Raw genomic sequence first — 26,404 nt, forward strand, 5'->3', positions numbered from 1 at the left:
ATCTTTGGCCCCAAGTACTCCAGCAGGTTTAATTTGCGGCCACGGGTCGGGGCTCCGGGCGAGCGAGACGGGGCGGAGCGCGGGGCGGGGCAGGGGCGGGGCGGCGCAGGGGCGGGGCGGGGCGGCGCAGGGGCGGGGCGGGGCGGCGCAGGGGCGGGGCGGGGCGGCGCGCGGACGACGTGGCAGCGCAGGGACGTGCACCTACGGTGGCCATCTTGGAGGCGGGGGTGCGCGCGGCTAGCTCTTTCCTGCATCTTGGTCGTCTTCTCGTTGTCCTGCAGCTCAGCCTTTCTAATTCCCACTCTTCACTGCCACGCAGACACTCTTTCCGGCCCGCAGGTGAGTGTCAGCCTGGCAGTAACGCGGGTGTATGCGGGCGGCCGGATGGGACGCGGGCTCCCAAACCGGCTCCCAGGGGCGCCGTGGTGCGAGGTGGGCGGGCCGGCAGGCGCCCCGAGAGCTAGGGTAGTTTGGGAGCTCTGCCGTCGTGCAGTCCGGGCGCGGGCCGTGGGTGCATGCAGGGTTCAGGGTGCGCCTCGAGAGGCAAGCCGTTCCCGCCGTGGCTTACACGGTGGGTGCGGCCCGGGGGTCTTATCCGGCACTTTGCTCCAGTTCCGGGACCGACGCCGGCGCCCCGGGCTGTTTGGCTCCACCTTCCACCGCGCTCGCCGGAGGGGAGAGAACGAGGCAGGAGCCCATTGACCTTAGCTCGGCCCAGCCCTGCCTGGAGACGTGGCAGAGCTTGTGGGGAGGCGGCTACCGCCTGGGAGACTCCTAGGTCAACAAATGGGGACGGGCAATGGGATGTAGCTTCCTTTCCCGTGGGTTCCCCCATCGGTGCCTAGCGCCGCTCCAGAGGGCTTTTGCACTCTGCCGTCTCTTTGTTCGTTCCTGGGAACTGCTTCGGGCAAGTTTGCCGGATAGCCCGTGCTCTAGATTGGCAGAATTTGTCCAATCCAAGAGAGTTTTTGTCATTCGAAGTAGTTATTTTAAGAGACAACATGTACATTTCTGCGAACGTGACACATTTTGGCATTCCAGTCTTTTCCCTGTACAGCTGCTATTTTGTCAGTGAACATTTATGGAAGTTATTTTGGGATAAGAAGTGGGAATACAGAGACAAAACTCAGACCTTCCTGCAGCAGTGCTCACTAAAGGGTAATAGAGACTATCTTTTGAACCGGTAATCAACAATAATAATCGCTTTTAACGAGCTTTTACGTTTATCAAACCTTCATTATTCCATTTCTTGTATCTTTATAAGTAGCCACGTACTTTTTAACTGAAGAACCAAGACACAAGCAAATTGGAAGATCAGGGTCGGTCCAGAGACTGAGGACTCAATTTTCCAAGCCATTTCCATCACTTTTTCTTTAATGCTGATACATTAATATACTTTTTGTGTCGAGAATGAGCACTAGAACCTTTACCAACTCTGACACTTTGCTGTTACTTTTATCACAAGAGCTTTTCTTTAGTAGAAGGTATTATGTTTATGCATCCAAAATTTACCCAATATTGTCATTAAGCCAATTCTCAAATAGTATGGCTTTTAAAGACAGAAAGAAATTGACCAATTATTCCATTTTATGGGTTGTATTCATTGTACAGGTTCTTTTGCAAATGCATTCATTAATATTTATGTTTAAATATGCCTTCTACTAATTACTATGAGAATTGGTAGCATCTGTAGGAGGAAGATGAATAACCAGTGGAAAAATGAGATGAAGAAAAGAGGTAGCTTTGTCAGGGAGTGATAAAGTCCCCAGAAGGTCATTCTGTCCCTGATTATCTTCGTCTGTAGGTATTGAATGAAAGGATTTTGCTTCCCTGGATACCTGTTTTCTACTTACTGCCATAGATCTTTCCTCTACATTCAAAACAAAACTTTTTGAAAGTGTTGTACATATTTGCTTCACCTCACACCTCAGTCCAGTTGAAATTGGCTTCTAGCCCCACTCCTTCTATGGAAACGGCTCTCACTAAGTTTTATCTCCAGTTTGGTAAATCCATTGACTTTTTCATATATCATCCTATTTGTCTTTTCTGTAGCATTTGATACTGTTGCCCATTCCTACCTTGAAACACTCTGGCTTTTGGACACCGCAGCCTCCTGGTTTTCTTCCTATCTTTCTGGTCTTTCATTCTTCTCTGCAGGCTTTTTTTTTTCTCCTGGGCTCTTCTTCAAGGGTTCGTTGGGCCATCTTCTTTTTTCTCTTGGTGTTCTCAGATAATCTCTTTTCAGCACATGACTTTAGAGACTATCAGTAAACTGATGAAGACCACATTTTTGTGGTTTCTGAGCTGCAGACCAAGTCAACGGTACTTGGACGTTTCAAGGAGCTTGAACTTAGCATGTCCAGTATTAAATACTGCATAATCCCTCCTCTCCCAAGATGTCAGACATACATCTTGACCTCCTCCAGTGTTCCCCGTCTTACTGAATGGCACCACTATCTCTCCAGTTGTGCAAGTCATGCCTCTCCCCCTCCTGGACCCCATATCCAGTCTATCACTGAGTGTTAACCACCTAAACATTTCTTGAGTCTATCCACTCTCTCCATCTCCACTATCATCACCTTAGTCTGGGGCCAGATAACTCTTTCTTGTGGGGGCCATCCTGTGCATTGTAGGATTTTTAGCAGTATCCCCAGCCTTTACCTACTAGATGCCAGTAATACCCCCTAGTTCTGACAACCAAATATGTCTCCAGACATTGCCAAATGACCCTTGGGGGGGAGAGGGGCAGAATCACCCTCCTCCACTCCCCATTTGAGAATCACTAACCTAGGATGTTATTTGAACTACTTCTATATCCTTCTTAATTGTCTCTCTGCATCTACTCTGACTGCCCTATGGCACAGACTGCATACTGTGGTCAGAGGAATTTTTCCAAAACACAAATATGAATTGCCAAAAGCTGGAATCAGCCTAAATGTCCTTCAACAAATAAATGGACAAGCAAACAGTGGTACAACTATAAAATGGAATACTCTTCAGCAATAAAGAACCAACCATTGATATATCCAACAACTTGGATGGATCTTAAGAGCATTCTGTTGAGTGAAAAAAACCAATCTCAAAAAGTTGTGTGCTGTATGATTCTATTTCTGTAACATTCATGAAATGAGAAAATGGTAGAGAACAGTTGGTTGCCAGAGCTTATGGTTGATGAGAGGGTGTGACCAAGGAGCAGCATGTGGGAGTTTCTTTGGGGTGATGGAACAGTTCTGTGTCCTGATTGTGGTGGTAGCTACATGAGTCAGTGCATATGATGAAACTTCATAGAACTACACACACACACACACATGAGAATGTAAAAACAGGTGAAATCCAAATGAGGTCTGTAGTTCAGTTACTCGCATTGTACCAATGTTAATTTCCTGGGTTTTATCACCGTAGTCTAGTTACGTAGGATGCCATCATCGGCAGGAACTGGGTTTAAGGTATTCATGAAGTCTGCTCTATTTTGGCATCTTCTTGTGAATCTGAAATTTCTTCAAAAAAGTGGAAAGACCCAATATGTCATTCCCAGTTTGAATGTCCCACAGTGACTTTCTGTTCTTAAAAAACCCAACTCTTTAATTTGGCTTATACGTCTCAGCACAGTCTGAGCTCCTGTCCGTGTCTCCGGTCCTCATTATTCCTTTCTGCTTTTTGCTGCATGCGTTTTCTTGAATGTGTCAATGTCCCTCAACCTTCCAGGGCCTTTATACCTTCTCTATATTCACTTTTTCTGGCATGTGCCCTCTTTAGCTCCTTTCCCTTGCCTAATTAAATTCTGATCGTCCCTCAGATCTCAGCTTATATGTGACTTCCTTGGGGAACCCTTTTCTGTCCGCAAGTCAAAACCGTATTCCCAGCGAGCAGAATTGTTCTTGCTCTCAGAGCACATCATTCAGGCTGTGGTTCATTGTTATGTTGCTCTTATTGTTTGACTGTCTCCCGGACTGGACTTTAAGTATCCCGTTTGTTTTGCTTACACTGTATTTCCAGAGGCGCCAGTACAGTGCTTGGCAAGTGGTTGACCGTCACTGAATATTTGTTAAATGAGTAAAAACTTCAAAAACTTATTTGGTAGGTTTAGAAGTTTTGATTTTATACTTGAGGCAGGCTTGAAAATTTGTAATTTTTAAGGAAATTTCCCCACATTTTGTAACCCATTTTTGACTGTTAGGTCGAAATGCTATCTAGTGGCATTTTTGCTACAGTTAACTTTTCTAAAACCCGAAACATATCATTTAGCCATTATGGGGCACATTTTAGAATGTAAACTAAGAAAACCTGGGAATCGAGCACAGTAAAAAAATTTTTTTTTTACTGTTAACAGGAGTAGCCCGCATACACTGCTTAATGAGGAGAGAGGAAGTGTTTCAAGATTACTTTAAGTAATTTATTTTTATTTTAAAAGTAATAGTGACTGGAATCTAGATATAAATCTACCATGCATTCATGTGGCAGAAATTAAATTAGTAATTTACTGTTTGAAATATATTGGGTAATTAATTACTTAGTTAACGTAAAATTATTTCTCAGTAATGGAGTTAGGTGTATGAAAATGTCTCAGATTGTTTGCACATTAAATATTCTCACAGACTATTTTCTTAGGAATTTTGACAAACCCTTCACCTGGAGATAAGTGGCATTATAAACAGTAAAGACAGACATCTGTCTGTTGATTATTTTAAAAAACTATTCTCTAAGTATACAAGGTTTAAAAATATACTTTTTATTACTGTGTAATATTTATTACATTTTAATATTTTTGCAGTTTTACCGTAATTGAAGAAAAATGATGGAAGAGAGTGGAATAGAGACAACACCACCTGGGACTCCTCCACCAAGTTCAGCGGGACTGGCTGTAGCTGCCGCAGCGGCACAGCCGTCTTCCCCCCCAGCCCCTTTAGGTACATGCCGTTGTCTAGCGTCAGTATGTTTTGAGGATAGTCAAGATACTGTCATCTTTTCTCAGAGTCATTTAAAAAAAGCATAGAGGCAGACCTCAGAGATACTGTGAGTTCAGTTCCAGACCACTACAATAAAGTGAATATTGCAATAAAGTGAGTCACATGAATTCTTTTGTTTCCCAGTGCATATAAAAATTATGGTTACACTATACTGTAGTCTATTAAGTGTGCAATATATTATGTCTAAAAAAAGAATGTACATACCTTAAGTGAAAACTTTGCTAAAGTATTGCTTAAAATGCTGATCATCATCTGAGCTTTTAGTGAGTTGTAATCTTTTTGCATTAGTAACATCAAAGATCACGGATCACCGTAACAAATATAATAATAATGAAAAAGTTTGAAATGTTGTGAGAGTTACCAAAATGTCATACAGAGACACGAAGAACAAATGCTGTTGGGAAAAATGGTGCTGATAGACTTGCTTGACACAAGGGTTGCCACAACCCTTCAATTTGTAAAGCGGAGCAAAATAAAATGAGGTGTGCCTGTATATTAAAAATTCTGTAATCTTTGCCAGGATGAAGGGAGATAGCCTTTTTTAATTTAAGCCCGAAGACAGAAAACATATGTTTTGCTTTATCTTAACTTTCGTTCTTTATGTTCATACTGACTAGAAATCATCTTTGTTATGACAGAGATATCCTAAAAACTATGTGTTAGCTTTGTCTAATGTTCTGTGACTTTGTGGTGATTAACCTTCTGACCAAAGTTTGAGCCTTAAATTGTGAGGTTTTATGCTCATATCAGCAGGGATGAAAAACGGCTTTATTTTATTAAAAGCACATCAAAACAAACAAAAACACAAAGGTCTGCAATACCATAACTTAATTTTACATAGCTGCTGCTTTTACTGACGGGAGTTGAAAGTCATTTGCACTCAGTCATAGTTGTATATTTCAAATCACACATTTAAAAATAACTCTTGGGATAGGGTCTGTTAAATTGTAAAATTTTCCAAGAAGACAGTAATGAGACACTTTGAAAACGAAGTAAAAAACATTTCACTGACGCATTTTTTTCCTGCCCTCCTTTTTCTAGCTGCAGCCAGCGCTTTCTCTTCTCCAAGCGTGTCCTCTGTGCAGCCCCTGCCGCCACACACGTACTCCACCCCTCAGCAGTCCCTGCCTCCTGTGAGGCCTTCGCCACCCTTGCCCTTTGTGCCTCCTTCGCCAGTTCCTTCTGGTCCTCCACTCATTACCTCTTCACCACCTCATGTTTCTCCACCAACTGCTGCTGCCTTCAGTAACCCTCCTTTATCCCACTTCCCACCTTCCACTTCTGCCCCAAACACTCTCTTATCTGCCCCCGCTTCGGGTCCTCCCACATCAGGATTCTCTGTCGGCGCAGCCTATGACATTACACGAGGACATGCAGGAAGAGCTCCCCAGACACCCCTGATGCCGTCTTTTTCTGCACCTCCGGTGACAGGTAATTCTCTCTCTCACTGATACTTTGAAACAAGTGGTTATGGTGAATGTTTTATTTATTTATTTTAAAACAGCTTTATTGAGGTATAATTCACATACAATTCAACCCTTTCATGTGTACAGTTTAATAGTTGTTACTGTATCTATCGAGTTGTGCAGCCATCACCAAAATCAATTTTAGAACCTTTTAATCACCCCAAAAGAAACCCCATACCTATTAGCTGTCACTCCCTACTTCCTCCCAAACCTCATGGCCCTCAGAACCACTAATCTACTTTCTGTTTCTATGAATTTGCTTATTTTGAACAGTTCATATAAATGGACTCATAATATGTGTCTTTTGTGACTTAGTGTAATATTTTCAAGATTCATCCTGTTGTAGCATGTGTCAGAACTTCCTTTTTAAGACTGAATAATATTCCATTGTATGGATATACCACGTTTTGTTTATTCATTTCATCAGTTGATACACTGTTGGGTTGTTTCCACTTTTTGCCTATTGTGAATACTGATTTTATGAACCTTTGTGTGCAAAGTTTTATGTGAACATGTTTTCATTTCCCTTGGGTTTATACCTAGGTGCAGAATTGCTGACTTTTTTTTTCCTGGAGGGTTTTTTTTTTTTTTAATTGAAGTATAGTTGCTTTATAACATTGTGTTAGTTTCAGGTGTGCAGCATAGTTATTCAGTTATACATATATCTATATCTATTCTTTTTCAGATTCTTTTCCATTATAGGTTATTACAAGATATTGAGTAGAGTTCCGTGTGCTATACAGTAGGTCCTTGTTGTTTATCTGTTTTATATATAGTAGTGTGTATCTGTTAATCCCAAACTCCTAATTTATCCCCTCCTTCTCCTTTGATAACCATAAGGTTTTTTTGTATGTCTGTGAGTCTATTTCTGTTTTGTAAATAAGTTCATTTGCACCATTTTTTAGATTCCACATATAAGTGGATACTTGTCTTTGTCTGATTTACTTCACTTAGTATGATAATCTCTAGGTACATCCATGTTGCTGCAAATGGCATTATTTCATTCTTTTTTATGGCTGAGTAATGTTCCATTGTATATGTATATATATATATATATATCCATTCATATGTTGATGGACATTTAGGTTGCTTCCATGTCTTGGCTGTTGTAAATAGTGCTGTGCTGTGAACATTGGGGTGCATGTCAGAATTGCTGACTTTTGAACAACTACCAGACTGTTTTCCAAAGCAGCTGCACCATTTTACTTTCTCACCAGCAGTGTATGAGGGGTCCAGTTACCGTGCATGAATGTTTCATTCCCTTTTCCTTGATCTCCAGAGCTTCCTATTTTCATTTAAATTATTGAAATAAAGCTGATGTAACTTAATATATGATTTTTATATGATATAAAACTTAGTACATGATTAATATGTGGAATGTCAGACAGAATTTGAAAATTTTGTCCTAACATTTTGTGCAGTTATAGAGAAACATCAAGGTGAAGTCTGAGAGTTTTTTTTAAAGCTTTACTTAAAAAATTATCAGGACTGAATGGTCCAGGGAGTAGTTTTATTTAGCCAGGTAAAAGTTCAAAAACAAATAAGTGTATGTGCCATAAGTGCCATAAGTGGAATTGGACTATTTTATTTTCTAGGTCAGTTACACCTACTTTTTCGACTTCCCTGGAATGGTTATTGGAAAGCAATATCAAAACTTCATCCTGTCATATTCTGCCTATTGTTTCTCATTTTAGGAAAAGAAACAATTTTGTTGTGATTTTATAATCCAACTTGGCTTGTCTACCTTAAAAATAAAATTTTTTCAAGAGTACAAGTATGACACCCATGTGTATGTATATGTGAATTTTTTTTTGAGTTAAAATAGGGTATATGGATATGTTTACTAATTTTTACATGCTTTTTGTATGATGGGCTTGAGTGCTCATATCAGTTATTTTTATGCTTTAAAGAGATTCAAACTATAGCTGTCTGTATCCAAATGCTACATAGGGCAAACATGAAGTACTTTTGGATGTATATTTTCTGTCCATTTTCAGGGCACTTTGTGTAAGCTTATGAAGAGGGAAAGAAATTTCTTCTTTGGAATATTGTATATTTTATAAAGGTTTAGGTGATTCTTTGAGCTCATATCTCAGCGTTGAAATGCCTGAGTATATAGTTACATTATTAAAGCTGTTTTGAACTACTCATCTCATATGTTGTATCTTCTTTTTATAGGAAATAGTTTATGGAATAAATTACATATATTGACATTTTTGCCATTAACTAGGTATTTTGCCAACTCCCATTACTCAGCAAGCTGGTTTGACATCTCTGGCACAGGGAACTGGAACCACATCAGCCATCACTTTTCCAGAGGAGCAAGAAGATCCTAGAATTGGCAGAGGGCAGGATGAAGCATCTGCTGGTGGACTCTGGGGTTTTATTAAGGTAAGGGGTGTTTACTTTAAAAATCACATTTAATTTTTTAATTATAAAACTAACAGATATTCATTAGAGAGAATTTTGAAAATAGAAAGAGGTGTAAGGAAAAATTTAAATACCTTTTATTCTTATTACACTTTTTCTATAGTTCCTCTGTCTTTTGGATGCGCATATCTATGTAAATGTATCTCTTTTTTAGTGAAAAGCAAACTGGAGTAGTGACACGACACAATTTTGTGTCTTTTGTTTGTCTTTACCTAGCGTGTATCATGAACATCTTCCCAGCTATAAAATTCTTCAGGCTACTTTACCCAACATGTCATTGCATTTATTTCCCATGTTTTATTTCACTTATCTGTTATTGGCATTTTCTAATTGTAATTCTTATTAATTAAATTATGATGAGCACTCTTGTATGCCAATCTTTATGTGCATCTCTGTTTTATCAGAGTTAATTCTTGGTAAATGTCAGTGTGAACATTTTAAAAATTACTGATACATATTGCTCTCCAGGAAGGTTATACCAAGATACACTGTCATAACATCATTCATTTGCCAGCAGTGATTTTATTAATTGAAATATAGTATTTTCTAATTTGATAGGCAAAAAAATAATACCTTTTTAAAATTTGCATTTCTTTGTTATTCAATTTGAACTTTTTTTAATGTGATTTTTGGCCATTTGTATTTTTATTTTGTGAAGTCTATATTCATGTTCTTTGCTCAGTTTTGAATTGGGATGATTTTCTTTTTTAATGAATTGATAAGAACTCTTAATATAAGAAGAATATTTTATTACATACTATCATGTTGCAGTAGCCTCCATTTTTATCTTACATTTCAACTTTATTATGCTTTATTGACACAAAGCCTTCTAAATTTTGGGGAGTCATTTCTATCAATTTTTTTTTCAATTTTTTTAGATGTTAAAAGTGACATTTACCTACTATATTATATGATAATTATTTTTTTATGATTTCTTCTAATTTTCTTGTGGTTTCATTTTTTTTACTTACCAAGTTGATATAGCTGATACTTACTTTACTATATTATATGAGGTAGAAGTCAAACTTAATTGTTTTCCAACCACTTAATCGACTGTTCCAAAATCATATCCCAGTGATTTGATATGTTACCTTTACCTTAGTTACTAAATTGTGTGTTATCCTCAGTTTCTGGGCTCTGTATTTTATTTCACTGCTCTGCCTGTCCTTGCAACAGTACCACACTATTTTAATTATTGTAACTGTTTATTTATTACACTAATATTTATTGAAAGCCTACTCTGTGCTGAGGTGGGGATGAAGAGTATTCATAGATGAATCAGATAGAAAAGTCAGTTCTGAGTCTCTGCATTCATAAAGGCAGATCAGCATTTGGTTGTGTAAGTTTGCTGTTTTCTCTTCAAAATTTTTCTTTGCTGGTCTTTTCCTATTTATTTTTCTTAATGAATTTTGGAATCGCTTTGTCAAGTTCCCCTCAATATTCTGAGGGTTTGGCTGCAATTTAATTACATATTAAACGTATTTTTAAATTGGTAGCTGGTTAAACTGATTTACAGCGTTTGAGTTTTATGTATCAGAAAGATGGCATTTTTCTAAGCTTGCTTCTTTATATCACTCTGTGCTTTTTAAAGGTCTTCTTTATGTACAGACTGTCACTTCTTTTCCTCGTTAAGAGCATGTGTCAGCATGTCAGTTACCAGTTGTAATACTCAGTTCAACCCTACAGATCTTGTAAATAACTCTTCTAATATTCAGCATAAGATGGGTGGACAGTCTTAAATATCAGTGTTATGAACTCATCTGTTTTTCTGAATCACCTTAGTTTAATGGTAGGTTGGGACAGGTGGAATCATGGCCTGTTAGCCAGATGCCATCTCTAAGTCTCTTCGACTGTGGGAGAAGCATAGATGAAAGGAAATACTCAGATCTGGTTCCTTCTGTCTAATAGTGTGGTTTTAGGAATTCAGAGGACTAGGTCTGGCTTTATTAAAAGGGAGAATTCGGGAACAAAACAAATAGGAAGTAGGAAAAAAGAAACTTCCATAGAACAGAGTATTATATATTAAGGTAATAAGTAACTGTTCTGGGAAATAAAGATAAAAAATGTTTTTACTGTTTTTATTTTTATATTAGGGAACAAAATATGAGTCTTCAGAGACATCCAATTACAATCTTTATTTGGGACCTTGATGGACAAGTTTTGCCTCGTCTTTTATATAGATAAATAAATAGTAATGAAATGAAATAAAAATATAGGTATACATAGAAATGAAATAAACATATATACATACACACATACATATGTATACAATAAACATACTTCCCAGGCCAGTGTTGCTCGAAGTGGGGTCAGTAGATTGCTGTCAATCTATGATGAGATGAGAAGAGAAATTGAGAGGAAGCATTTTGAAATTTCACAGCAATTTGACATTGCCATAACCTTAGTTTTCTTATATTTTACAAAAGTATAGGTCTGCAATGCATTGGAAACTTAAAAAAATTTTTTTTTTTCCTCACCATCCGGTAATCATGGTGTTCTTTGCTTAGAATGAGTATTTACATGTGAATTTGTTCTGTGCAGGGTGTGGCTGGGAACCCTATGGTGAAATCTGTGCTTGATAAAACAAAACATTCAGTAGAAAGCATGATTACAACGCTGGACCCTGGCATGGCTCCATATATCAGTATGTACTTAAAATAGAGCAGCATCTGCCATATAAAGTATGTGCTCGTGTCAGCCACTGAGTGTAATCCCACAGGTCTTGTAATTAGTGAAAATCCTCCTATATTACATTGATTGTCAGTCTTGGTTTTGGTACTTTTAATTCATCTTTTTCTTAGTCACCATTAAATAAGTTTTGAAAACTTCCCAGAATGAACTTTGGAGGAGTAAAAATGATTTGAATTATTAGTATACTTACTGATTTTAATTATGAATATGGTTAGTGTTGCTTTATATGAATTTTACTGTTCAGTGTTGACATTTGAAGTGTTGCTTTGTTCATATTTGGTTTTGACATTTCTCCAGTTATCTATTTTAATTAAATGTGTTTATGTGTAACTCAGGAATAAAATTTTTATAGGCTGTTAATCTATTTACTAATAATATGTCATTATTAGGTTTGTTGGGAAAGCTATTTTAATCACCTTTGAACCCTCATTACCAAGAATCCTCCAGACGGTTAACTGGAGGATTAATTTTTTATGTACATATCCAGTAAGTGAAATAACATAATCTGTTAGCAGGATTTGTGACCAATTATTAGTAATTCTGTTGAAGATAACAATTTAGCAGCCAAAGCTATGCACCAGGTACTTGAACAGAGATTTTCAGTAGCAATAAAAAGTCAGTAGCTTTCATAAGTCTTGAGTCTGTTGGTAATTGTCTAGTAAATGTCAAAGGGCAACACCTAATAATGATAAGTACCATTTATTAAATGCTTGATCTGCCAGATACTAATTCTCATAAGAGCTCTGCAAGCTAGGTGTTATTTGCCTCAAGTTTTAGATGAGGAACTTGTGTTCAGAGAGCTTTATTATTATCCTAGGTCACACAACTTGGTGGAGCTAACACTTAGCTACTTTGCTTCCCTTTAAGTGGAAAATTGAATCAAAGAATTAACTCAGCTGAATTGTTCTCTGTGTTTGTAATTGCCAGGGTTTAGAAATTGGACCCTACCGTATATACTGATTTCATATATTCATAATAATCAAGTTTGACATAATTAATGCAGTATATATGTTCTCGTCACAAGCTCTTATTTTTAGTGAGGAAAAGAAAGGAATTAGTATTTTTGGAGCTCTTGTTGTTTTAATGGGTACTGTGTTAGACGGTGAAATCAATTACCTTATTTAATCCTTAGAGCAAGCCCTGTGAGGTAGCAGGAATTTTTCTGTGAGGAAACAAGCTCAGTGACTTCCCCAAGGTAACGAAGCTAGTAAGTGATAAAATCAGGACTCAAACCAAAGACTTTTCTCAGGCCAGTACTCTGCATGACATCCAGAAAAAGGAAAATAAAACGGGGAGAAAAAGATACAAAATGAAATTTCTATTATTAGAAGATGTAATAACATATAATCTTAATCACCTATAAAAAGCAGTAATACTGAGTGTGAAAAAGCTATTGACAGGCAGCAAAAACGAGACCATTTGGATCTAACAAAACTCGAGTAAAACTTACCATGTTTTTATACAAATATTTTAGAAATCACCATAACAATTTCAAATGTATCAAGAAAGCCCAAGAACTATTAGAAATGGACTTTAACACAGTTGCAACATTTTTTTGGTTAGCTCTCCCTTTATAATCATTAAAAGTGGCATGAGTCATTACAAAAAACTGAAAAGCTTTTTGAGCTGAAGCCTAATGGAACAGTACTTAGCTAGATAGGGTTAAGAGATATGTCCCACATGGAGAACAAAAAAAAGAAAAACATATAGTCTTCCTCTTCTTTCCTATGGTAACCCTTGCTTTTAGGTTTTAATAATTTAAGAAATTCCAGTAAAGATGGGATCTGTGGAACATTGTTTCAATCAGGAAAAAAGAAATCCATGATAAAAAGCCCAAATATTTGGAAAATATTTTCAGCTGTTCCAAAAGATACTTACTGAGGAAAAACATTGTTTCTAGGGCAAAATATTTCACAGTACAAACAGCTTTCTTGAGAAATCTCAGAGTAAGATGCCATTAGGTGACAGGGTGAAATGTGTCTGCTTGCATCAGGCAGTGTAGTGAAAAGATACAGACCTAGATTTGAGTCCTGACATCATTGCTAAGTAGCTGTGTTACCTTGGGCAAGACCTTATCAGCCTCAGTTTCCTCAGCCAATAAAAAGGTAATCTATAGCTTGCATTGTTTTGCCAGGTTAAGAGTAATTATGTAATAAAATGTTACTGCATGGTAGTAATTATGAGAATTTCATTATTTTAATTTGGAATTGAAATTTTCTTCTGGTCTTTGTAGAATCTGGAGGTGAACTGGACATTGTAGTGACCTCAAATAAAGAAGTAAAAGTTGCCGCTGTCCGAGATGCCTTCCAGGAGGTCTTTGGCTTAGCTGTGGTGATAGGGGAAGCTGGGCAGTCCAGCATTGCCCCACAACCAGTGGGCTATGCAGCTGGATTAAAAGTGAGTAATAGAGCATTTTTTTCAGGATATAGTAGCTGGCAGTTCATTTTTTAAAATTTCTGATGATAATCCTATGGTCTATATGGAGCTTTTGGGTTTTTACATACTGAAATATTGATTTGGTTTTTAATTAGACAATCTGTAGTGTTAGGAAGATACAGTGGAGTTTTAATTTAAAGAAACCTAAAGTAGGTTTTGATTATCGAGGGAGGGGAGGAACCACATGCCAAGAGCACAGAAAGAGAGCAGTTTTAGTCCTGAAAGAGATCTTCTTAACCCAGTATTAACTTTTAAATCCATTACTGAAATTATAATATCCCTTGAATCCCTTAAGCTTTTTATTATTATCACTATTAATAATACTTTACACTTTATGTATTTCTTCATGGTTTATGGGATTCTCATATATTTGGAAGTTTCCAGAGTAGTAATGGGGTTCTAGTAAGCAGGTTGTAAATATACCTGGCAAAGTCCCCCTTTTCCCTTGTATTTTCTGTTACGGAAAAACCCGAACGAACTTTTTGGCCAACCCAGTACTTGGTGAGGGGACTCAGCACTCATCCAGAAAGTTTTCTTAACTTACTTTCTTTGAGTCTTCCCTTTCCCTGTCCTTTTAACTACCTTGCCTTAGAGACCCGACTAGCTGGCATGTTATAGGCACAAAGCCTGTATATAACCAGCGTGTGCCAAGGTCTCATCAGCATATAGAGACCTATTAAATTATATTACCAGTAGTAATGCACTTACCAAAGGAAGACACTGCCATAGTTTTTGGTAGTGAGGGAAGAAGACCTTGTGATTAAGTCTATAGATACCTATATAATCCCTACGTAATAGTGGCAGGTAATAGAATGGCTTATTTTGAAAACAAATTTCACACACTTGCATGCTCACACCACCACTTGAATATCGTATACTTTGTCTTCTGGACTGTTACCATTAAAAAATTTGTCACATACACAAGCCAATCCCATTACCATAGTAGACCTGGCCCCCTCTTGCTTGCTAAGTGCTAAAGTTCCAAGAGTTCTGCTCTCCCTCTCATACACTTTTTACCATCAGTATACAAACACGCAAAAACAAATGAACAGTTCATCAGCATATAAACACTGATCCCACCTTAAAAAACAAAAATAAACCAAAGAAAACCTTAACACATTTTTTTACCTTACTTTCCCCATCACCTCCAACCTTAGGTTTTTGCTTCGTTTTGCAGCAAAACTTGCAAAGAGTTGCCAACACTTTTATCTCTAGTTTTTCTCTTCAGTCTCTTACACCCACCCCAGCCAGGCTCTCACCCTCATCCCTCCACCGAGAATGCTTTCAAGGTCGCCAATGTTGTGCATCTTGTTTGACCTACCACTGGCTTTGAGACTCCTCTGTAATGTCTTTTACGCTCGCCTTTGGGGATGCCACGCTTGGTTTCTTCCCCGCCTCACTAATTCCTCTGTGCTTCCTTTGCTGGCTCCTCCTTTTCTCCCCAACCTCCTGATGGTCTCCTTCCCTTCATCTACGTTCACTCTTTTGGTGATCTCATCCAGTCCCACGGCTTTGAATACCAGCTGTGTGCTGACAGTTTCGAGTTTGTATCTCCAGCAGAGACCTCTCATGTAAACTAGGTTAATATAAAAGTTGCCTTTTTAATACCTTTACTTGAATGTCTCAAGCTTATCATGTCTAGTACTCAACTGCTTTTCTTTCCTTCCAGCCTGTCCCCCGCTGCAGCTTTCTCCATCTCAATTGATGACAGCTCTGTCCTTCCATTTTCTCAGATGAGAAACCTTGGAGTCATCCTTGACTTCTCTCGTTACCCATGTCCAGTTCATCAAGAAATCTTGTTCACTGTACCTTCAGAATACATCCAGCATCTGACTGCTTGTCACTCTCTCCATTGCTCCCACCCTGGGTGAAGCCACCACAAAGCCTTGCTGGAATCTTGGGTTCACCTCCTAACAGGTCATCCCGTTTCTACCCTTGTGGCCCTATAGGTTATCCTCAACAGAGTAGCCAGGGTAATTCTTTCAACACACAAGATCAAACCATTTCACTATTCTTTTCAGAACTTTATATTTCACTGAGTGTAAAATCCAAATTCCTTACCAAGGCTTCCACAGCCCCACATGGCCTGGCTGAACTGGCCTTCTATTTTTTTTTTTTTTTTAAATTGAGGTATAGTTGATTTTCAATGTTTCAGGTGTATAGCAAAGTGATTCAGTTATACCATATATATATACATATATGTGTATATATGTGTATATATGTATCCTTTCTCAGATTCTTTTGCATTATAGGTTATTACAAGACACTGGGTATAGTTCCTTGTGCTATACAGTAGGTCCTTGTTGTTTATCTTTTATATATAGTAGTGTGTATCTGTTAATTTCAAATTCCTAATTTATCCCCCCACCCTTTTTCCTTTGGTAACTATAAGTTTGTTTTCTATGTGAGTCTATTTCTGTTTTGTAAATAAGTTCATTTGTACTATCTTTTTAGATTCCACATATAAGTAATATCATATAATATTTGTCTTTCTCTGATTTACTTTACTTAGTGTGATAATCTTTAGGTCCATCCATGTTGCTGCAAATGGCATGATTTCATTCTTTTTTATGGCTGAGTAATATTCCATCGTATATACACACCACATCTTCTTTATCCATTCATCTGTCGATGGACACTTAGGTTGCTTCCATGACCTGACTATTGTAAATAGTGCTGCTATGAACAGTGGGTGCATGTATCTTTTCGAACTAGAGTTTTCATCTTTTCCAGGTATGTGCCCAGGAGTGGGATTGCTGGATCATATGGCAGCTCTATTTTTGGTTTTTAGGAAACCTCCATGCTGTTCTCCACAGTGGCTGCACCAGCGGCCTTCTGCTTTTCTCTGGCTTCATCTCCTACCAGTCTTCCCCCTTGCTCATTCCACGCCAGCCACATTGGCCTCCTTGCAGGTCTTCACACTTGTCTGACAGGCTGCTCTCTTCTCACAGCCTTATCACAGCTCTCTCTGAGCCACTCTTTCCTCAGATATCTACTTGGTTGACTCCCTGACCTCCTTCAAGTCTTCACTAAAATCTTCCCTCCACAGTGGGGCCTGTCCGGACCGCCCTGTTCAATACTGCAGTCTGCACCTACCTACCCTGCTCTCCTGATTCCCTAACCCTCCTCTGATCTTTCTCCTATAGCGTCCAGCATCTTCTCATTTACCATATAATTTACGTTTGTTATTTTTATTTTTTAATGCTTTTTTCCCACTAGAATTAAGTTCTACAACAGCAGAGATCTTTGTTTCGTTTACAGATATAAACTCTTAGAATAGTGCTTCATGTTCTTTAAAATGAATATCTAGCAGTCCTATTGAGATATCTTGGTATAAAACCCCAAACAATAGAATTTAAAGTGCTAGGGTAAACTTTTAAAATTAATAATTTATTTCCTCAAGTAAGCAGTCTAATGCAGAAGATGTTTTCACTCTGGGATCTGTTTTGAATTTTGGTTTAACAACATGTCAGCCTTACGAGAATAGAGATTTTTCCCTTAACAGAGCTCTAGCTGCCCACCTGTTGCTATACTTTGATAGTACCTTTACCATCAAACAGTGGTCTTCAGACTTGTGTATAAGTACCTCTGGTGACATGCAAAGATTTTACAGGGTCCAAGTAGACCCAGATAGTTTTCAGGAACTCAGCTTCTCCTTCCTCAACTTCCATATGTATTCTTTCCTAAAATTTTCTGCCTGAATACATACTTGTAATGGAGGCAACATACCATCTCCTTTCTCATCTCCTCTTCATAAGCTCTGACCTCTCCCATTAGAAAATAAAGATATACCGCTCACCCACTGATTGCCTCGGAACCTAAAATCCTCCTGAGTGTCATATGAAGGGACAATTCAAATTAATGTTTTAGATGTTAAGAATGCAAATGACATAATGACTCGGTAAAATCTTCTTGCAAGTCCTGTGGTTTCTAATTGTTCTCAAAAAAACTGATAAAAAAAACTGATAGAGTTGTCATTCATAATTTCTGATGATAGATCACCACATGATTTTTGGAACATAACTCAGAATTTCATGGTTTTTAAAACATGAGTCTTAAATATTTTATGTTAAATATCATTGCATAAAAGATACTTCAGATCGGTAGGTACTGAACTTGAAAGGCTGATGGAAATTTTTTTCTGTAAGAAAAATCTTATTTTCTGAATATTAATAGTTCAGTTTATATTGTGATTTTATTAGTATTTGACAGATTTGTTTTAGTATTGGTTTTTGCCCTTCAAATTTAGAAAAGTGTTCCTTTTCCACAATCTTTAATACAAGCTTAAAATTAAAATTCATTGAAACTGATATATATAGGAAAGTGATTTGTAATTTTCCCAGCTGTTTGTTTTTTTTCAGAAACAGTAGAGGGAACTAACAAAAAGAAAATAATGTAGAATATTAAAATTTCAACCCAGATTTTTTTCTCCCCATCAGATTTTATTTGAAGTGAATGTCTTTTTTGAACTAAACTTAAGTTTTCCTTTAAACATATGAAATTGTTTAAGGAAATAAATCAGCTGTAATTAAAGTTAGGAAGCTTCTGAAACTTCTCCAATGCCAAGTATTAATTTTACTGAAAAGCCAATTATATTTATGACCATTGTTTTATAGCTTATATTCAAGAAAAATGTAGTTAATATCTGTAAGAATTTATGAAGAAGCATGGAATTTTGATTATCTGAACCAAGTTGCTTAGTATAAGCTCTCAGAGTACAGTATAGGCTCTAGAGGCATTTCTGCATCTTACTTCAGTTCTGAGACAGTTACTTTAGTGTGGCCTCTAAACTACCTAATTTTTGATCCCCTACACTGCTGAAAAATAAAGTTAAAATTCCCTTCTCAAAACATTGGTAGTGACTAATATCAAAGTGTCTCTGTGACACCAAAAGATGCCACATTTAAGTAATGTTGTGGTCAGAGGAGGAGAGAGGCTGATTTACCCCCTCTTCATTTTCTCTTCTGGATTCCATAAACAAAAACAAGCATTACACTTGTCTACCTAACTCATTATCCTATCTTTTATAGGTGCTAATTAATTTCAGTTCAATATTTTGTGAACCCTATGAAGTATAAAGCCCTGTGCTGTAGGATAGTAAAAAATGAACCAACTTAGTTTCTGCTTCCTGGGAGCATAAAATCTAGGAATATTTTGTTGTAGTGTGTAGCTGAGATAGCACCTTTGAAGAGTTGAGGATGAATCTCTAAACATCCCACTAATCCCCTAATAGTTTTTTACTGAATTAACATTTATTTAAACTTCTTTATAGTAAAAATTAGACATAACTACCTTTTGGGAGGAGGGAATTATTTTACTTCTCCCAGATTTCGGAACAGATTTACATTATCCAGTACGAAGAATTAAGTTCATCTTAGCTATTGTATTTTCTTTCAGATTCAACAGTGATCTCATTCACTATTAGATTTGGTGATGCCATATTTACACTCTTTAGATTCCTAATATTAGCCATATAGGCCTTCAGAAGCCCTTAGTTTTTCTCTTGTTCACTTGTTCATGTAGTAAGTTCTCACTGGCTGCCTATTAGGTTAGACACTATGCTAGGTACCAGAGATACAAGAGTAAGCAAAAATACAGCTTGATTTTATTGTAGTTTAACTCATATCTTCTTTCATCTTTCATGTTTATAAGCTAATGACAAATTGGCCTACATGTTCTCATACAGTTGCCACTTCTTTATTTTAGTTGTCTCTGAAATAAATTCAGTTGTCTCTAGAAGTATCCTAGCTTTCTTAATTTTCATTTGAAGAAGAATTGACCCCTTAATCTCATTCACTGCTTAGCTCTGCTGTTCATGATAAAAATAGGGGTATTATCCATGACTAGTTTTATTCAGAAATAATTTTATCTTGCTTTTTGAACACATTCTCATCATATCATTCATGATCACTTTTATGAAGTGATTCAAATAAAAGTAGTAAACAACAACCTTGTCCTCATTAATCCAGCTTTTAGTTTTCTGCCGTAAGTATATATTTAATTCATGATTTTGAGTTATCTATATAGTGTTCTCAGCCCCTCAATTTTGTTTCATAAATGGTACTAATTTTCTTGAATAAGCTGTGATGTAATGCATACATTTGTAGTTAAAATAACTGTCATTTTGGTGCATACTTTAAAGGCTATATATAAAAGGAATCAGAAGAAAGAGAAAAAACATATTTGCTATTGATATGATTACCTGCCTAGAAAAATTCAAGAGAGAATCAACTAAAAAACTACTAGAATTGATAAATGATTTTTATTTGGTAAGATGGCTCTTGCCAGATCAACATTAAAAAGCACATAGTTTCCTTATATTAGTAATAACCAATTAGAACATGTAATATAAAAATTATCCATTTCATGATAGCAACCAAAATAATAATGCATATAGGAATAATTTAGAAGATGCACTGCAGACTCTTAATATTGAGGGGAATACAATGGGGCTTTTTCACTTTTTACTCTCTATGCTTCTGTATTGTTTTCATGTTTACAATGAGTATATATGTATTTATGTATAAATGTATATGCATATTACTTATACAATCATAAATTAGTATATTTAAAACCGAATAATTTAAAATAGTTTCTAACGTACACTGTTTCAGGGTGCCCAGGAACGGATAGATAGCTTGCGTCGAACTGGAGTGATCCATGAAAAACAGACTGCTGTGTCAGTAGAAAACTTCATTGCAGAATTGCTTCCTGACAAGTAAGAGTATTTTTTTTTTAACATAGTTATAATTTTTTTAGTGAGCTTGCAAGACAAGATCTATTCTCTTAGCAACTTTCAAGTGTACAAAAAGTATTATTAACTATAGTAACCATGCTGTACATTATATCCTCATGACTTACTTATTTTATAACTGGAAGTTTGTACCTTTTAATCCCCTTTATCCATTTTACTCCCCCTCCCACCCCTGCCTCTGCATCCACCAATCTGTCCTTTCTGTCTGTGAGTTTGCTTCCCCCCCACATGTGAGATCATACAGTATTTGTCTTTTTCTATTTGACTTCCTTCGCTTAGCTTAATGACTTCAGTGTCCATACACGTTGCTGCAAATGGCGAGGTTTTCCTTCCTTTTCAATGGAATAATATTTCATTGTATATATACATACATATATATGTGTGAGTGTGTGTGTATAAATCACATTTTCTTTATCATCAGCAGACATTTAAGTTGCTTCCATGCTTCGGTTGGAAATAATGCTGTAGTGAACGGGGGATGCATATGTCTTGTTGAGTTAGTATTTTCGTTTCCTTTGGATAAATACCCAGAAGTGAATTTTATGGATTATTTGGTAGTTCAGTTTGTGAGGAACCCCCATACTGTTTTCCATAGTGGTTGTACCAATTTACGGTCCCACCAACAGTGCACAAGGTTCCCTTTTCTCCATCTCTTTGTCAACACTTGTTATTTCTTGTTTTTTGATAATAGCCATTCTAACAGTGTGAGGTGTTATCTTATTGTGGTTTTGATTAGCATTTCCCTGGAGGATTAGTGATGTTGAGCACCTTTTCACGTATGGCCATCTGTATGTCTTCTTTGGAAAAGGAGGCTATTCAGATCTTCTCCCCATTTTTTTATTGGATTGTTTGGTTTTTGCTGTTGAGTAGTATGAGTTCTTTATATATTTTGGATATTAGCCCCATATCAGATATATGATTTGCAGGTATTGTCTGCCATTTGGTAGGTTTCCTTTTCATTTTGTTGATAGTTTCCTTTGCTGTGCAGAAACTTTTAGTTTGTTGTAGTCCCACTTGTTTTTGATTTTGTTGCGTTTGCTTTCGGTGTCAAATCCAAAAAACATCATTGCCACAACAGATATCAAGGAGCTTACTGCCTATGTTTTCTTCTAGGAGTTTTTTATGGTTTCAGGTGCTATGCTCAAGTATTTAATCCATTTTGATTAATTTTTATGTCTGGTGTAAAATTGTGGTCCAGTTTTCCCAACACCATTTATTGAAGAGACTGTCCTTTCCCCATTGCATATTCCTGGCTGTTTTGTCATAAATTAATTCGCCATAAATGCGTGGGTTTATTTCTGGGCTCTATTTTGTTGCATTGATCTATATTTTTGTTTTTTATGCAAGTACCATACTGTTTTGATTACTGTTGCTATGTATTATAATTTGACATCAGGGAGCATGTTGCCTCCATCTTTGTTCTGCTTTCTCAAGATTGCTTTGGCTATTCAGGGTCTTGTGGTTGCATACAAATTTTAGGATTGATTGTTCTATTTCTGTGGAAAATATCATTGGAATTTTGATTGATAGGGATTGCATTGAGTCTGTAGCTTCCTTTGGGTAATAGGAACATTTTAACAGTGTTCATTCTGCTAGTCCATGGGCATGGAATATATTTCCATTTATTTGTGTCTTCTTTAGTTTCTTTCATCAATGTCTTAACAGTTTTCAGAGTAGACATCTTTCACCTGCTTGGTTAAATATATTCCTAACTATTTTATTCTTTTTGATGTAATTGTAAATGGTATTTAAAATTTTTTTCTTCTGGTAGTTTGCTATTAGTGTATAGAAATACAACAAATTTGGGGGTACTGAATTTGTATCCTGCAACTTTACTGAATTTACTAGTTTTAACAGTTTTTTGGTGGTAGCTTTAGGTTTTTCTATATATAATATGTCATGTGCAAATAGTGAGTTTTACTTCTTCCTTTCTGATTTGGATGCATTTTTTTTCTTGCCTAAGTACTCTGACTAGGACTTCCAATACCATGCTGAATAAAAGTGGGAAGAGTGGGCAGTCTTGTCTTGTTCTTGATCTTAGAGGTAGAGCTTTTTAGCTTTTCACTGTTGAGTATGATATTAGCTATGGCCTTGCCATATGTGACTTTGATTATGTTGAGGTATGTTCCTTCTGTATCCATTCTGTTGAGAGTTTTTGTCATTAATGGGTGTCGAATTTTGTCAAATGCTTTTTATAGCTCTGTTGACATGATCATATGATTTTACCTTTCATTTTGTTAATGTGGTGTATCACATTGATTGGCACATTTTGAACCATCCTTGCATCCCTGGAGTAAATCCCACTTGATTATGGTATAGATCTTTTTAATGCATTGTAGAATTCGGTTTGCTAGTATTTCATTGAGGATTTTTACATCTCTGTTTTTCAGGGATATTGGGCCTTTAATTTTATTCTGTGTAGTGTCCTTGTCTGGTTTTGGTATCAGGGTAATGCTGGCCTTGTAAAATGAGTTTGGAAGTGTGTCTCATCTTCTATTTTTTGGAAGAGTTTGAGAAAGATTGGTATTAATTCTTCTCTAAATCTTTGGTAGAATTCACCAGTGACACCATCTGGTTCTGGACTTTTGTATGTTGGGAGGTTTTTGATTACTGAGTCAGTCTCCTTACAAGTAATCCATTTGTTTAGATTTTCTGTTTCTTCTTGATTCAGTCTTAGTAGGTTGTGTGTTTTTAGGAATTTATGCATTTCTTCTAGGTTGTCCAGTTTGTTGGTGTATAATGGTTCAGTAAGAGGCTTATTATGTTTCTCTTAGGAGCAAAATATGATTGCTTACACTGAATATCTAGTAAAAAAATGTATCCTATTTTAGAACCAGAGAGAAAATTATGTTCTGGTCTAGCTCTGTCATCTAACTAGCCATGTGACCTGTGTAGCTTAGCTCACATTTCTACTCTTGTTTCTCCTTTTTAATTATAAAATGGACATTGTATTGCCTGCATGCTAAGATTGTGTTAATAAACAATTACATATGATACAGTGGTTTAGTTATTGGCTTGGAGGTTGACCTCCAGTAACAATCATTTACACAGTCATTCAGAGTAATGGAAGGTATGGCAAGAGGGCCTGGAGGCAGTCACCAGGTTTGAGTTCTGTTGAACACTACCTCTCATCTATTTAGTTTGGAAAAAACCTCCAGCAACATAATTCATCATTTTTTTTTTTAATATCTTTTCACACTGATTGATTGATAGGTATCACCAAACACATGTCAATAGAGGAACATATGATTTTTAAATTTTTTTAATTTTTGGCTGTGTTGGGTCTTCGTTGCTGCACATGGGCTATACATAAAATGCTATGTGCATTTTCAATGGAAATAACTTGATGTGGAGATAGATAGTGTCAGATAAGATTCGTGAATGATTGGGACTTGAGCTGAATTTTGAAGAATAGGTAAAATTTGGTTAAATAGAAAAGAATAGGTAGGACATTCTGCATGGAGGAAAAGTGTGAAGATGATTAAGATGTATTCTGGGGTCAGTGATTTTATAAGCTTGGCTGAACACTGTTGGATAGGAAATCAAAAAGTAGTTTGGGGACAGACTGAAGAGCTTTGATTGCTAGGTTGGGAAGTTTGAACTTTCTATGTAAGCACCAAGCAACCATCCAGTGATGATGAATATTAAAAGATTAACAGAGGGGAAAAATGAAATATTCACTTAAGGGCTACCTTAGAGATTCCATTGTGCCTTTTTCCATGTATTATGTTTTAATAAAATTATGAATTTTGATAATACTGAACTACTTTCAATACCATTTACCTCCTTCATCTTTTGCAGTATTGTTAAGTATCTTAATTGTGTATATATTTTAAACTCCTAAGATATTAGTATAGTTCTGTACACTCTATTCACTTATATTTATTCTCTGAATTCTTTCCTGCATTTTTGGTTTTTCTGTCTGGGATCATTTTCATTCTGCCTAAAGAACATCCTTTGGTACTATATACATTGTGATGGAAGACTTTAGCCAGGAGATCTCTCAGCTTTTGTCTGAAAGTGCCTTTAAGCACCTTTATTTTCACAGGGTGTTTTTTTCTGGATGTAGAAGTCTGGATTGGCAGATCTTTTCTTTCAGTACTTTAAAGATGCTGTTGTACTGTTTTCTGGCTTCCATCATTTCTGTTACATCAGCTATCCAGCTTGTTTCTGTGAAGAGAATGTATTGTTTAGCTGCATTTAGGATTTTTTCTGTCATTTTATTTTTGCAGTTTTATGGTAGGTATGTACAGGGCTGTGTGTTTGCTTAGGTATTGAATTTTTGTGGATTCCCTGAGCTTGATTCTTTCTTTCATTGGATTTATGTCTTTCATCAGTTTTGGAAAGTTCTTGGCCATTGTATCTTCAGAATTGGCTTCTGGCCCATTTTCTCTCTTCTCTTTCTAGGACTCTAATTACATGCTTGCTCACCTTCTGACTGTGCCTCAGAGTTCTCATTTGGTCAGTCCCCTCTCCCTCTTTCCCCTACTTCCTCACTCTGATTTTTCTCTCTGTTTTAGTTCGAGTATCTTCTGTTTACCTGTCTTCTGCTGTGTAGCCCATACATTGATTTTTTTTTAAAGTAGATTTAATTTATCTATTGGATACCTATATTTTCTATTTCGACTATCTTTACCTCTCTTTCCTTGAATATGAGTCATATTTAAGATCCTTGTCTACTGATTCCAGTGTGTGGGCCTCTTTTAGCCTCCTTTTGGTGTGACGATAAGGTGCTTTGTGGATGCCTCATAATCTTTGAAAGCCAGGCATTGTTTATAAGAAACTCGAGAGTCTTGAGGTAATTTTGAGAAGGTTCACTCTTCCCTCTAATAAACAGAGTAGTGAGGTGTGTGGAAGGGGTAGTTTGGTGCACTTTAGATAGACTGACCTGAGTCCAGGCTGGGTTGTGCTCAGGGTCAGCTTAAAGTCTTCAGCATACCTTTGAAAGGTTGTCCCTGTCCAGAATGTTACTCCATTTTGTCTTCCTTGCTTCTACAGCTCTTGGATGCCATTAGATATGACTTGTATACTCATCCAGCTTTTCATTGGGAGCATTGGTCTGCCATCAACTGCTCCATCATACCTAGATGTGGTATTTTTCCTACCTTTTTTTGAGCAGAAGACTAGCAAATAAGGAAGATTAGGAATGGTATTAGTAAATGGAATTAGTAAATGGTATTAGGAAGTCTGTGGATGGTTTCCAGTATGGTTTAAGGAGGAGAGAGGATGAAAAGGCTGTAATATTAAGATACAGAAGGGGATTAGAGGAAGGACATGAGAACAAACAGCAAACCCATGACCCAAAACACTTGATAGTTTGCTTTGGCTACTTCTCTCTGTGGTGTTCCCATGAGAAATAAATGCACAGAAGATAAAGTCAGGGAAATACATGCTTATAACTGAGTCAAGAAAAGACCAGTGGTGTTTGGCTCCTAATAGTAAAGCCAGTATAGATCTGCTATTTGTGATAAACTTTGCGTCAGTTCATGCTACATGAGGAAAATTAGCATGTTTTATACCAAAATGGAAAAATACCTGTGTAAGCATGAATTGTCCTTATTCTGAGATTAACCTATCAAGTTCTAAAACCAAGGGTTATGTGTGAAATGGGTTAAAATGTCCTTTTGTGAAGTGACTGGTGGTAGTGGATGGTCTTTCTT

General features: G+C 36.9%; 1 protein-coding gene across 1 annotated transcript in view; it reads left to right on the plus strand.

Moving 5' to 3' along the window:
* Positions 1–214: 214 nt before the first annotated feature.
* The window catches only part of PRRC1 (proline rich coiled-coil 1), a 41,688-nt gene continuing 15,498 nt past the window's right edge, over positions 215–26,404 (plus strand). The window contains exons 1-7 of the mRNA XM_061188118.1: positions 215–339; positions 4,772–4,907; positions 6,009–6,398; positions 8,664–8,824; positions 11,405–11,507; positions 13,788–13,951; positions 20,605–20,708. Of these exons, the coding sequence (XP_061044101.1) occupies positions 4,793–4,907; positions 6,009–6,398; positions 8,664–8,824; positions 11,405–11,507; positions 13,788–13,951; positions 20,605–20,708 (1,037 nt within the window). The 5' untranslated portion in view covers positions 215–339; positions 4,772–4,792. The remainder of the gene's footprint in view (positions 340–4,771; positions 4,908–6,008; positions 6,399–8,663; positions 8,825–11,404; positions 11,508–13,787; positions 13,952–20,604; positions 20,709–26,404) is intronic.

The sequence above is a fragment of the Eubalaena glacialis genome, chromosome 4, assembly GCF_028564815.1.
Source record: "Eubalaena glacialis isolate mEubGla1 chromosome 4, mEubGla1.1.hap2.+ XY, whole genome shotgun sequence".
NCBI lineage: Eukaryota > Metazoa > Chordata > Mammalia > Artiodactyla > Balaenidae > Eubalaena > Eubalaena glacialis.